We start from the raw sequence: 14,231 nt of genomic DNA, 5'->3' as shown, positions 1-14,231 counted from the left end.
AGAAAAACAGTTAAAAAACAGAACTTGGAAAGCATTGCTCCATAATCTAGTGGGTCATTACAAACACTTCCTGCCACTGAAGAGATCAAATTGTTCTCTTTTATTTATTTATTTATTTATTTATTTTTGATCTCACCATGTTTGAATAACTATAGAAAGTAAAAGTTCTTAGGATTAGGAAAACAGCTTTCTAACTTTTAAAACTGCTGTATATATAAGATGCAGAAGATATATCATAGATGTGAAGACAACTAATGTTTTTATTATGCTATACACAATGTTGCTCATGCTTTTTATTTTGCATTTATATTTTGCATTAGATTGTGTATGTGTTTAAATAATTGTTCATATTTGTGCAGTACACATCTATAAAACTGTGAATTGTGGCTACATTCATAGATAGAAAGACAGTAAATAGTATGCGTTCTGTACACTTTATAATCTGTTCGTGTCTTTCCGACGTAGTTTACGTATAGCGACGTCGCCGTTCAACCATGTGACCTGTGAGGGTGTTTGTTAACTGTTTCCTTGTTATCCCGATACAACACCGCTCTATATCACGACTTGCACCCTTTTGTTAAACAGAAGCTAAGAATTTAAAATTAGCCGATAAAAAATGTTTTAAATTTATTTCTTTAATCGATAAGAGCAGTACCATGCACAACAATTTTTCAAATAGGACCCAAGTAGAAGAGAAAAGCATTTAGACTACCGCCCACCTACAACTATCGGTGTGTCTGGAACACAAAAACGAACTCCTCCAGTCTAACGCGGGAAACGCTGTTGTGTTGCTTCTGATTTTTTTTCAAACGAGCCGCCACCGCCGCGCAAAACCAAACATTTTACGGATATTGTTATGAACAGGGTCTGCAAATGACTCTTTCTTTTGTTTTTAGCTACTTCGCGCTGACCTGAGATAGTTTATCCTCAGTCAGAATTAAGTCTTAAACCTGTGGCGCGTGCAGACCGGATGAAGAAGCCTTGAGCAGCAGTTACTTACATGGTTATATGTGAGGTTTCCCTCAGTAGCTACCCAGCTTTCGTTAGCTTCGACACAAAGAGCTAAAAGGCTAATTGCCGCTTAAAGACCTGCGCTTGGTACGAGATGGACTCGTTTCAGAAAGTTGAGAAAATTGGAGAGGGCACGTATGGGGTTGTTTACAAAGCCAAGAACAAAGTGACGGGAGAAACTGTCGCTCTGAAGAAAATCAGGCTGGACACGTAAGTAAACAAACTATTGTTGTTTATCCTCGGGCTACCAGGCTAACGTTAGTTTTCAAGTTTTACTGTGCCGAAGAGTTGATGTAATCAGTTTACTCACCTCGTGGCTCCATCAGGGCATGACTGTTTCATCAGTTAACTTCCTACAACCACACTGGACATAAGAGCAAAGTCTTCATGGCCACAGAAGGAGCAGTTCTTACATAGGACACCTACATAACCTTACAGCTCATATGAGCTTGTTGTGTTGTATTAACGTGTAACTTGTTATAATATAAAAACACAATCCGTAAATAACAGTAAAGTGTCCCAGATCTAAATCGCCATCATTTTCCTCAGGCTGCATCAGAAAACCTTACTGAAAATTCAGATGTGCCGTTAGTCAAAGTTGCTTGCTTTGTGACCTTTGTTTCAAACCAGAGAAAACTAAATCATTAGCGTGTCTAATCTGTGCTAATTTATAAGGTGCGCTGCTTAAAGGTGTAGTGTTGTTTCTTTCAGCTTTCAGGACTTGGATCAGCTGTCAGACTGCCAGGATACTAAAGTACATGCTTGGCTTAGATAAAAACCTGTTTCTTTTACCGTTTGTTCATTTCAGGGAAACAGAGGGCGTACCGAGCACAGCTATCCGGGAGATATCGCTTCTCAAAGAACTCAGTCACCCAAATATTGTCAAGTAAGTGCTTATGTTACAGCTATGTCTAAACCATGCTTGCAGTATTCTTGTTTTACTTGTTTGATGTTGCTTTTTTTTCAAGCCAACTTACCTGTCAACATGTTGCAGATTACGCGATGTTATCCACACCGAGAACAAGCTCTATCTTGTTTTTGAGTTTCTTCACCAGGATTTAAAAAAGTTTATGGACTCCTCCTCAGTCACTGGTATCCCGCTGCCTCTAGTAAAGGTAACCACCACAGCAGATTTGAATTCATACTTTCAGCAGTTAATACTGCTAAGAATTGTACTCTGGAAGTCAGGCTTGACTCAACTGAGCATATTTTGCTGTGTTTGCAGAGCTATCTTTTTCAGCTGCTGCAAGGCCTGGCTTTCTGCCACTCTCACAGGGTTCTCCATCGAGACCTGAAGCCCCAGAACCTCCTCATCAACGCCCAGGGTGAGATCAAGCTGGCTGACTTTGGCCTGGCAAGAGCCTTCGGAGTACCCGTCCGCGCATATACACATGAAGTAAGGCGTTGACAACCTACCTAAGTAAATGTTAGAGTTATAAGATTATAAACGGCTAGAACTTCAGATGTGCTTGCTCTGCTTTCATGTGGTCTCTACTATGTAGGTTAATGGCACCTACAATTTCTTAGCTCAGTGCATGCAACAACTGTTTACTCCTGTGATATTTTTCAGGTGGTAACACTTTGGTACAGAGCCCCAGAAATTCTCCTGGGCTGCAAGTACTACTCCACAGCTGTTGACATCTGGAGTCTTGGATGTATTTTTGCTGAAATGGTAACATACTTTAATTATTAACAGCAAAAAAGAAAAAGCTCCAAAATGAACAAAAGACACCAACCATGTCTCCCTGCCCACAGGTCACCAGGAGGGCTTTGTTTCCCGGTGACTCGGAGATAGATCAGTTATTCCGAATCTTTCGTACTCTGGGGACGCCTGACGAGACCGTCTGGCCCGGAGTCACATCCATGCCTGACTACAAACCAACCTTCCCCAAGTGGGCTCGGCAGGATTTATCAAAAGTGGTGCCTCTTCTTGACGAAGATGGAAGAGAACTGCTCGGGGTGAGAACATTTCTGATTTATTGGCACTTTCATTATATATTCATGGCCAAAGAAGTTGGTCTTCTTTCTGCTTTGCCTATCTGAATATTTTCTCCTGTGAAAGTGTCCCTTTCAGACTAGAGAGTTGACCACTGTGCACCCTGAACAGTGTCATGAACTCCACGACTTGTGTTAGTTTTTGACTGAAGCACGTGGCTGTATTCATTGACTGCTTTTCTTTTTTTTTTTTCGATCTTACAGGAAATGCTGAACTACGATCCAAACAAAAGGCTGTCTGCCAAAAATGCTCTTGTGCATCGATTTTTCCGTGATGTCTCCATGCCACTTCCCCACCTCAGACTCTGAGTCGTGCAAAATAACAGGCTCTTTTAATGCCAGCTATATCTAAGCAATAAAGACTCGCCATGCTTCAGGTTCATGACTCAAATGGACGGGAAAAAGTGGACACTACAGAATACATTGGATTCTTCAGTAACTAAAACCAGCCCTCGAGAAGCAACTTGTCGTGAGAGTTTCACTGTTTCAATGTTTATCATAGTTTTGAGGATTTAACTGTAATTTTCAATATAATTATTTTGCATATTTATATGCAACTTGTCATATTTGATGTATTTATGATGGGCTTTGAGTCAGTGCAGGTTGGGTAGACCCATTCTATTTGTATAACATTATATTTCCAAATTTTAATGGTATATTGTCTTTAGCATGTCCATCTTGAAGTAATAGGTTAGTTAGAATTAAACGTGATCAAACAAGTTTGTGGGGTAGTGCAAATAACGGTGGGTGAGCAGCAGCTGATTACGATGGGCTGAAGTGAATCGGTCACAACTCCAATGAGAGAGTTGAGATGAAAGCAGTGGTTTTCTAGCTTGGTTTGAATCCCAGTTATCGTTAATTGATTTTAAAAGTGCACCTTCATTTAATTACTGGTGGGATTCAGGTTTAATGGCAGGATTACTCAGCAAACTCAGTCGGGTATAAAAATGTTCCAAATGTATTGTAATTCAGATTTTATGTAACTGTTGCCTCTTTTCTTACTGTCAATTTTAAGCCATTTTTACAAATGTTTATTTACAGTTAGGAAAAAATAAACTTGTTTAAACTTCTTTACTGGTTTTATTGATACATTATAAACTTGACCAATTTTTATTTTGGACGGGTGAGCGAAATCTTACACTTTGAGACAGATGTAGAAGTTTTACCAAGCGCTTTATAAAACTCAAATACCAGAGTCTCACAGACCGTCTGGTTGTGAAATTATTTTCATGCTTCATTAAACTTTGGCCAATCAAGCATACAAGACCATGTCTGCAGCCTGCAGATGGACTGAAGTACTTATGATGAATGTGGTTTTTAAAAAGCTTGATTCTGTAATTTTATCATTCTTGGAAATGTCAGGCAATCATTAATGATAAAATTATATGAGAAATTATAGCTCCAAAGACTTTTGGACTGGTTAGGAAAGCAGTCTTACAAATTACATTCGATGTGAAGCAAAACGGAAGTTTAAATATTTCACTGGCCACTCTGTTAGATCCACCTGTTCAGCTGCTGAATCAACCAGTCAAATGACGACAGCTCAGTGCATTTAAACATGGTCAAGATGGTCAAATTGTGCTGCCTGTTTTGTTTTGTTGTGTTGTTGTCAACACGACAAAATTGGTTGACTTCACATTTTAAACATTCAAAATCAGAGATGTGTTGGAAAGCAGTATGGCGTGACAATTTGTCCCTATTGCACCACTTTGTCCTGTGCGGTCTTCTTAACCCCAGAGGACAACACACGTTACTAAAATCAATAAAGCACTCATAATTCAATTAAATTTCTTCAGATTTATTATAATCATGAATAACATAATATTCAACAACCACTATTATTTTCACACCATTTGATATCTGTGTCTGTGGTCCATCTCATTATGACCACAGTGTACCCAGCTTCTGATGGCTGTTTCCAGCAGGATAACGCTCCACATCGCTCAATGCGGCAACTGTGTAGCAGAGTCAAATCTTACATGGATGCTTAAATATTTCTATATCAATCTTTATATACTGTACATAGAAAAACACTGACAGCCTTGTTTAAAATGGTTAGTCTGCCAGTTATTTTTATAATGAACAGTTATTAGGAAAAAATATGATAGCGGGGGGAAAAAGGAGATATAAGTGTAGAAGAAATGGCAGTAAGAAAGTTATGTTCAGATATAAATTAATAAACATCAAAGAATAGTAATCGCAATAGTGGTGCTGTTTGCTCATTTTTTGGGTGGTATTTAGCAAAAATGCACATGTGCTCAACATGTGGGAAGAGTGCAGATAATGCACAGGGTGCTAGCCTGCTAGCGGTTTCTTGCACATACAGTATCCTAATGTCGGAGTTACATTTTTCAGCTCACCTTACACAGTGGTTGTATTTTATGTTAACAGTGCTTATGATATAAATCTGAACACTAAAAAATATTAAATTAACAAGCTACAAAAGATAACATTTCCTAGGGTGTAATTAATGTTGTGTATTTACTAGCACGGACAAGATTACTGTGAATGCTACACAAAACTGTCATGTTAAAATCCAATGGAGTCAGTACAAATGAGCTGAGAAGGAAGATTCAAGAAGCTGGATTCAGTTGATAAGCACTTGGGGTATAAAGATTCATGTTGATATGACAAATATCAGGTATAGAAGTGGCAGGTTTGACAGAGGTTTTATGCTATTAAAAGGATGTGTTGAATATTTGCCTCATATCTGTGAACACACAAAAGTGCCTGGAGCCACTGCAGAAACTTAGACAGCAGCTAATCATGGGTAAGTACAGTATATCTGTTTCGGTCCACTCAACAGCAGATGGAGAAACAACTCTAAAGATGGAAGCACGGTGTAGTCTCGTTAGAAGTGGGGTTAAGGTAGCCACAAAACACCAGATATCACAAAATAAATCTGAGCATTTTGAAATTAGTTCTGAATTTGTGAAAAGAAAATTATGATGCATAATTACAGTCTCACACTCCTGAATCTTGGCTGTTTTCGTCCTCTTTTTTCATCCTGATCATCTCACAAGCAGTATTTTTGTACCATCTATGTATTGTCGACAATAAAGGTTGAGTATTTTCTTCACTTCATATCCTCAGATTTATTTTTCTTGTATTTCCTTTTAACATTTTTTTTTTTTGTAAATATCATATTGTGGCCCACCAACAGTACCTTAACTGCCCACCAGGGTGCGATGGCCAACACTTGGGGAACCACTCACGTTTCCTTTTTGTTGTAATGAAGCTTTGTCACTTCCTAATAACGTCTATGTAGCATGAAAGAATCATCACAGACTCTTGTTCATTTCTTAGGTTTGTCTCCTGCCTCACAGTCCCTACAGTAAATGTTGTGTTATTGCAGCTTCCAGGTTTTATGAGAAGTGGATTACAATGTTAGAGTCCAAGATTTTATATTTAAGCTGTTCTGAAACTCCCTGAAAGGTGAGAAATGATCTTAAATTCTACAAAATCGTTAGTTTTGAGACCTCATCTGTAGTTTAGAAGCTAAAACCTCTCAGAATACAGCGTTAGGGCTGTTTAGAGAAGCTCAGATCTCTAGTTTCTTCTTCATGGTAAGCTTGTACAGGATCTGGTAGCCATCATCCCAGGCGTAGAGCAGCTTCTCGTGGGGATTGTACTTCAGACTTGAGTGAGATCCGTAGCGTTTTGGAAAGTAAACCAGCGGTGCATCTTCACTGGTCACCATGTCGTTGACGTCGAACACACATTGTACTCGTGAGCGTCCAGCCTGCTTGGTGTTGTACACAACATACAGAGTGCCACAGATGACAAAGGCCGCCTCTGCATTCTCTCTGGGACAATTTGTGTCCCACATCTGCTCAATATCCAGTGAGGTGGTGTCCATTTTAGCCAGAGAGATGTACCTTTCATTCTGCTGTGTGGCGTAAATGGCCCACAGGCCTTCCTCATCCACAGCCAGGTCAATCACCGTCTCTGGGGTCAGACCATACACGGGGACGTGGTCCTGCACAGGAAACACTGCACTGTCAGTCAGAGAGTTATTCTGCAGGTCATGTTTAACCACCTTTAACTCGTCAGCCTGACTCATGTAATACACGTAGTTGTTGTAGACCACGTGGCCTGTTCCCCTCCAGGCTGACGGCAGCTTCACTGTACTGGACAGAGACATGCCCGACGAGCGGGTGAAGTCTTGCACAGAGGCAAACGCGTGGATGATGTCGTCTTCCGTCCCATTAAAAATGTAGACCTTCCCAGAGGCCCTGTTGGTGTCTTTAGTCCAGGTGCCCTTTTGCCCTCCGACTCTCTTCAATATCTTCATGGCTTTTATGCTGGAGATCATGTCGCTGCAGTCTGAAACAGAGAGCAGGACAGGCTTTACTCGACACAGCTGGCAGTTTTCAAATATTCTAGTCACGTCTGTACTATTTATAGCTGTGGTTCAGAAAGAACACCTCGTTTTATTTCCATTAGATGTGGCATACACATTCATGGTTCCCATGAAAAACTAATAACATTCCCACCAGTCATCAGCGTCAGCTCTGCTTTCAGTTGAGTGTTAATTAGATGAAACAGCCAGTAGCTAAATTGGCTATAAAGCATCATTTTCCTTTTGTGTGATTAATAAGTTTGTCTACTGTCCATGAAAGAAAAACCAATAAAGAGAGAAATGTTCCTGTGCCCATAGATTAAACTACTCATTTATTAGAAAATTAAAGTAAATTTAGCTCATATGCATTATAAATATGGCTGTCCTCATATTGTGGAAGGACGGGTACTTCCATGAGAAAGCCCATTCAGGGATCAATTTATCCCACAAACAAGTTTCTGTGTTCTCAATTATTTATCATTTGAGGGCCGAAGCATGGCCAAAACTGAAGTTTTTGGCTTTTTTGCTTGAAGAGCTTTTCATAGAGGAGTTTGTTTATTACAGCATGTCAAAATCAATCCTTTGACACAAAACAAAACAAAAAAAATTTGTTAGATCTCAAATATGCACTGTCCAATCTGTCCCAAACTTCATGTGCAGAATCCGAGCTACGTGTCAGTATTAGGTCACACTCATAATGCCACCGTGGTATCTGGAAATCAGCTGTAGGTGATAATCATCATTAAATGTAAATTATCATCAGGTTTTCATTGTGGGTTCCACACATGGTAAACAGCAGCATGACATATAATTAGTGGGTGTTCTCAAACACCAACTAATGGACACAGGACGTGTTAGGTAACTTGTTTATGCAAAACCAGTTACAATCCAGGAAACGTGGCATCCAAATTCGTGCAGGAAACATCTTGACTCCAGTAAAACTCGACATGCATAAAAGTGCAGGAGCACAATCATTGCTGCTTGTATTTTTAATTCTGCATTGTTTTTACATCAGCCAGACACCCTTGCACTGGTGACACATTCCTTTAGTTAACTGTAATTAATTGCTTTAATTTTATTTTCCTGGCTTGTAAATGAATTCTGCATGCAGTCCTGGTGCCATAAAAACGCACAAGCTTACCAAATGTGAGTCTGTCTGACATTAAAGAGAGTTTGCACCATTTCCTCCAGCTTTACACAGATTGCTAAAAACGACAGTGCCAAGCTATTTTTAGAACATTCCTTAAAAACTAAAAGGCACTGCCTCTCAAAACACTTAACACTTAAGTGACACTTGGGATCACTAAATGTAATTTTAAGAATAAAAGAACTTTCATTTAATGCAGCATTACATTCATCTGAAATGATGCAAATTGCAGTAATGATTACTGGAGTTATCAAAAATCGTTTATGATTTTTAATAATAGAATATCTACTCAGTTGGACAGGAAAGAAAGAATCTCTTTCTCTGTCATCTCAAACTGGCTATTTAACATTATTATTGTTATTTTTTTAAAACAACCCAATTCCCAGTGGTAATCGGAGCACTTGGGGCAGTGAACCGTGAACTGGCCGAGTGGCTCCATCAGATCCCAGGAACAACATCTGAGACCTCTGTCCAAAAGAGCACAGTCCTGGGACAGCAAAGATACTGGAGAGGTCCCTCAAGCTCCCAGGCCTCTGGCAAAGGACCCAAGCTTTAAGGATAAAGCTCGGGTCCTTGCAGGGCGAGTTGGGAATTTTTTAAATATATATGTGAGTTGGCTCTCATAGACAATGTAATAAATATGCAATTACTGGCAACCAGGTACATGTGTCTAACAGCTTGTTAACCCAGATATCTAATCAGCCAATTACATGGCAGCAATAGCATTTAGACATGTGGACGTGTGTCACAGTCTGGCGAGGGCAGACTGTATGAATTGAAAAAGGACCCAAAATGCAGACTCCAAGGAACAGGGAACAAAACTTGAATGTTAACAAAAAGCGAGCCGTTTAATATGGCTGGAAAAAAAGGTACAAACAAAGGGCAAGGCAAACTGAAGCAAAATTAACACAAACCTAAACTGGGAAATCTAAACAAACAATAAGAAAAACCTAGACAAGAAACTTGGAAGCATGGCATAGGAAACATGGCATGGACAACAGACGACCTGACAATCACACACTGAAAACAGAGGACTTAAATACACAGGAGGTGATTAGGGGAAGTGGAGACACATGAGGAAACAGCTGGCACACATGAACATAATGACGTCACAGTGGGAGAGTAAAACTGAACATGATGAACACAGAACACCAGACCTCTTCACAATAAAACAGGAAACATAATGAGACATAGACATGACAACCCGAACTTGACAACGTAAGACACAGACATGAAACGCATGAAGAGCAGGGGAGATTTAACATGGTTGGAAACACGAGGGGAAAATAATAACTAGAAACACTTAGGCATAATAATACAAACTTGATAACATAAGACACGCAGCATGAAACACGAAGGGTGAGGGGAAGCTTAAATACAGGGGAAGAAAACACAAGGAGTCTAATAACCAAATGAACTTAGATAACCTAATGAACAAAATAAACTCAAACTTAAAACGCTGGGTCAAGAGACCCAGGACCATGACAACGTGTTTAAGGCAGCCTCTTTAAAAACAGCATCAGGATGGGGAGGAAAGGTCATTTCAGTGACTTTGAACGTGGCAAGGTTGTTGGTGCCAGATGGGCTGAGTGCTTTCTGAGTATTTCAGAACGTGCTGATCTGCTGGGATTTTCCCACACAGTCATCTGTAGAGTTTACAGAGAGGTCAGAGGAGAATAGCCAAACTGCTTTGAAATGATAGGAAGGCGACAACAAATGTACAACATGCGGAACTTCAAAGAAGATGGATTACAGCAGAAAAAGACCACATCAAGCACCACTCCTGACAGGTAAGCAACTGGCAACTGAGGCCTGATTCTACAATTCACACGGGCTCAGCAAAATAGAACAACAGACGAATAGAAAACTGTTGCCTGGTCTGATGAGTCTTGATTGATGTCAGGGTCTGAATTTGCTGTAAACAACATGAAAGCATGGCTGCATCTAGCCTTGTGTCAACAGTTCAGGCTGCAGGTTGATGGTGGTTTAATGGTTTATAGGATGCTTTGTTGTCACACTTTGGGTTCCTTAGTACCAACAAAGGATTGTTTAAACACCACAGCCTACCCCAGTTTTGTTGTTGACCCTACATGACCACAGTGTGCACATCTTCTAATGGCTGCTTCAGCAGTGCAATCATCATGTCACAAAGCTCAAACCACCACAAAATGGTTTCTAGACGATGACAATGATTTCAGTGTACTCAAATAACCTCATCAGTCACCAGATCTCAATGCTGTAGAGCAAGATTTGGTGGAACCAGAGATGCACATCATGGATGTCCAGCTGAGAAATCTGCAGTAACTGTGTGATGTTGTCACGATAATATGGACCAGAATGTCTGAGGAATGTTTTTAGCACCTTGTTGAATTTCTGCCACCAATATTAAAGCAGTTCTGAAGGCAAAAGGAGGTCTCACCTGGTCCTAGTAAGGTATACCTAATAAACTGTCAGCTGACTTGAACTGTTGGTCACATTATTCATGCATTGCTCAAGCATGTCATGTTCATCCCCAATAAAAAAAATCAGGGTATTTAGTAAAGATTTCATTTCTCACCTGAGAGTTGTGAGTATTTGGACTTCTGTTTCTCCTTCACCACAGTCACCTGCTGCTCTATTAGCTTGTCGTCCACATCCACACACGGCTGAGCCCCATTCTGTGTCTCCAGATAGTCTAATTCCCGCTCGACCCGGTCCACCCTGGTCCCCACGCTGTCTATATTCATCCTCAGTGCCTCTTTTTCTTTGTCCAGGTTCTCCAGCTGGGAAACCATCTGCTGCTTCAGCTCCCGCAGCTCGGAGGCATAGCGGGTGGTCTGCTCGTGCCACAGAGAGATCCTGTCCTGTTTTAACAAAGGTGGTTAGTCATAACTGAGATATGATCAGACATGTATTCCCTGTTTGTATAGCACTCAGAATAATAAATAGGATGTGTGTTATACAGTGAGCTTGAGTGGATTTCTAGAGAGCACTGACTGCAATGAAAACACCATAATTTGATGTCCTTTTCAGGCTCAGTAAACACTGTGGTAGAAAGCCATAATAATAAGAATAAAACCCATCTATCAAACAACCGGCTTCAGCCCACACGTGGCAAGTTTCCACCCAGCTCGAGTGTCTATGAGCTGAATGCAGAATACAGCTGGGTGCTTTGTGGTCGAGCCTGACCCATGACCCCGCTGTGGAAGAAGGAAATGAAAAGAGATCCTTCCCACAGGTAATCATTCAACATGACATGAGCTGAGACTGTTAGATGTGGGTAAATAGCATTTTTGGGAGTTCAGTTTAATAAAGTGTGTTAAAAAGGTTCGTGCTTCTCATTTAAATTAAATTACAGACATGACTGACAATCAGTCAGTCTGTTCTTGTGTTTTAGTTTTGTCCAATTAAGCCAAATACATTTGTGTCCATCATAGAAAAAAAGGTTAGCCCTGGCCCTTTTTGTTTTTTAGAATATCTCTTTGTGATGCCAGAAAACTACTTGCCCTCAAAAAAAGTTTTTTCACTGATGCAATTTTGCATAAACTCTTTTTTTTGTTGGTAACATACGTGCACGTATACCTTGACTAAGGAAACTTCAGAGGCCCATTTCTAACTCACAACTCAGACAAAAATGCCACAGTCCCCGTACCCTTAAAGGAGCTGTATTTTCCAGTAATTTCTCCAGGATTTGGCCACATCTGCATTCCATTGCCTCTGTCCCTAGAAGTTTCCTTTCAGAGGGACTCTGGAGCGCAGGGCTCGGCAGGGAGGTAAAGAGAGTCTTACCTCAATAGCAAGCAGCCTCCGCTCCAAGTAGTCAATCAGTGCTTGGTGCTGAGCTGTGGCAAAGCACGCCAAAGTTACCAAGACAACAAGTCCTCTCATTTTGTGTCAGCTCAGTCTCTTTTAACTCCTGTAAAGTCCTGACTGAAGTTCAGTTAGAGTGTGCCGAGGAGCCAGCAGATTCCCAGAGGTGGGCTGGAATGTTTTACTAAGCTGTCTGGGAGGAGCCAATAACATCTGTGAAGATGGAGGCGCACAGTCTGTGCTTCTTATTTCTACCTTCGACATCCACACCTGACAAACAAACTGAAAAGCTAAACTATACATATCATAATGCTTAAATACATGTTTAGGTTTCAGGAAGTTGGAACATCAGCAGCACCACAAGGAACTAAAATGTGAATTACAGTGATGAGTCAAGGAGGTACAACTTCAGCATGAAGGGCAAGAAACCAGTAGTTGTTTTTGATCTCTGTCACAAAGTCTCTGCAGCATTTACTCTGAAAAATTAAAAGTTTTTTATACTTAGACTCTTTTTTAATGAGACTTTTATTGGGCGTGACCAGGATTAGAAATGTGTACATCAGAGGGACAGCTCAGGTTCAGCAGTTTGGAGACAAAGTTAGAGTGTTAGAAAGTTAGAGATGGATTGAGCAAGTGTAGAGGTGGGATAGTGGATATTCTGGACAAAGGAGGTTGAGTATGGAGCTGCTAGACTGGAGAAAAAGAGGAAGACCACAGAGGAGGTACACGGATGTAGTGAAGGAGGGATGAAGTTAGATGGAGGCAGAGTATCTGCTATAGCGACCCCTATAGGACGTAGCTGTGATACAAATAAGATTTTTATTGCATGTCTTTAAAAATGCTTACATGCCCAAATGATGCTAAAAGTGCATTTTGTTGATTTAGTCTACTCTCCTGTGCACACTGGTTGTAAAGCAATATGATCCCATTGTCAACTCAACACTGTGATGGACTGACAGTGTACCCCGCACTCGCTCTGTGACGAATGGGATAGGCTTCAGCTCTGTCTTCAGATGGATGGATGTCCACAAAATTGCATTTTAATAAATAACTATAGTGTGATTCATTTAACTTTACACATCCCCCACATGTGCACTATCTCTGTTATAGATCAATAAGCATAGTTGTGCAGGGCTTATTCGATTGGCCTGCTGTTTATATAGCACTTTCCTGGCCTTACTGATCACTCAAAGGACTAAAAGAGTACTACCCACATAGGCACAGGGAGACATGTATTGCACATTGCTGCAAGTGCAAGTACCATGGTTATACCATCTGTCTCGAGAGGACAGATGCTGTGATTAGGAACTAAGATATTTCAGCTGCAAAAGATCCAGCTTCACTAAGTGTGACATACACATTCAAACTACAGCTTCATTAGCTTATTATCAAGCGTTAGTATTTTGGTTTCCTTTTCTTTTTCTTTTTCTTTTTCTTTGGTGTTCATGTATTTATATATTTATTTATGTATGTCTGAGTCACCTATGTCTGATACCGCAGTACTCCTTCCTGGTTTATATGAAAGCAGTGGCTGAGGGTGGAGCCTGATTCAATACAAAGTTTAAAGAAAAGCTAGACTTTTTCTCCACTGTTTAAAATGGTCTGATCGGTCCGTATATGTGCTTTCCTTTTCTTAATTCAGATTGTTGAGTTAAAATGTGAATATTACAAGTGTGTCTGCAGTGTTTTCCAGCTGTATTAGCTCTCACAGCAATAAGATGTCGCCTGGATAACAGAAACCATAGTTAGAGCAGTGAATTACAGGGAAAGAGAAGCAGATAATGTGTCTGGTCTCCTCTCTAATGATATGGCATACAAACATATTTCTAAAATGTGTATTTATTTTGTTTTTCCAGCTTGCTCTAAAACTATATCTATGTATGTTGTTTTACCCCTGTCATTTAAAAATACAACTATAGTGCAGTGAAGAGGGGGAAGAGTCAAACA

At 40.3% G+C, this 14,231-nt stretch overlaps 2 protein-coding genes across 2 annotated transcripts; one reads left to right on the top strand and one right to left on the bottom strand.

Annotated features, from left to right (window-relative positions):
• Positions 1-752: 752 nt before the first annotated feature.
• Positions 753-4,076, top strand: cdk2 (cyclin dependent kinase 2). Its single transcript, XM_004545001.4, has 7 exons — positions 753-1,221; positions 1,820-1,897; positions 2,006-2,126; positions 2,237-2,407; positions 2,582-2,683; positions 2,767-2,970; positions 3,211-4,076. Exons 1-7 carry the CDS (start codon positions 1,106-1,108, stop codon positions 3,313-3,315), a joined length of 897 nt encoding a protein of 298 aa, XP_004545058.1. The 5' UTR covers positions 753-1,105; the 3' UTR covers positions 3,316-4,076.
• Positions 4,077-4,788: 712 nt separating this feature from the next.
• olfml3b (olfactomedin-like 3b) lies at positions 4,789-12,467 on the bottom strand. The gene is made up of 3 exons (XM_004545004.2): positions 12,264-12,467; positions 11,053-11,338; positions 4,789-7,332 (listed from the first exon to the last, which is right to left on the bottom strand). Exons 1-3 carry the CDS (start codon positions 12,360-12,362, stop codon positions 6,548-6,550), a joined length of 1,170 nt encoding a protein of 389 aa, XP_004545061.1. The 5' UTR covers positions 12,363-12,467; the 3' UTR covers positions 4,789-6,547.
• Between the last annotated feature and the right edge of the window lie 1,764 nt (positions 12,468-14,231).

Source organism: Maylandia zebra, linkage group LG5, assembly GCF_041146795.1.
Source record: "Maylandia zebra isolate NMK-2024a linkage group LG5, Mzebra_GT3a, whole genome shotgun sequence".
Taxonomy (NCBI): Eukaryota; Metazoa; Chordata; class Actinopteri; order Cichliformes; family Cichlidae; genus Maylandia; species Maylandia zebra.
The sequence above is the reverse complement of the archived record's forward strand: the minus strand, read 5'-3'. Positions and strand labels throughout refer to the sequence as shown.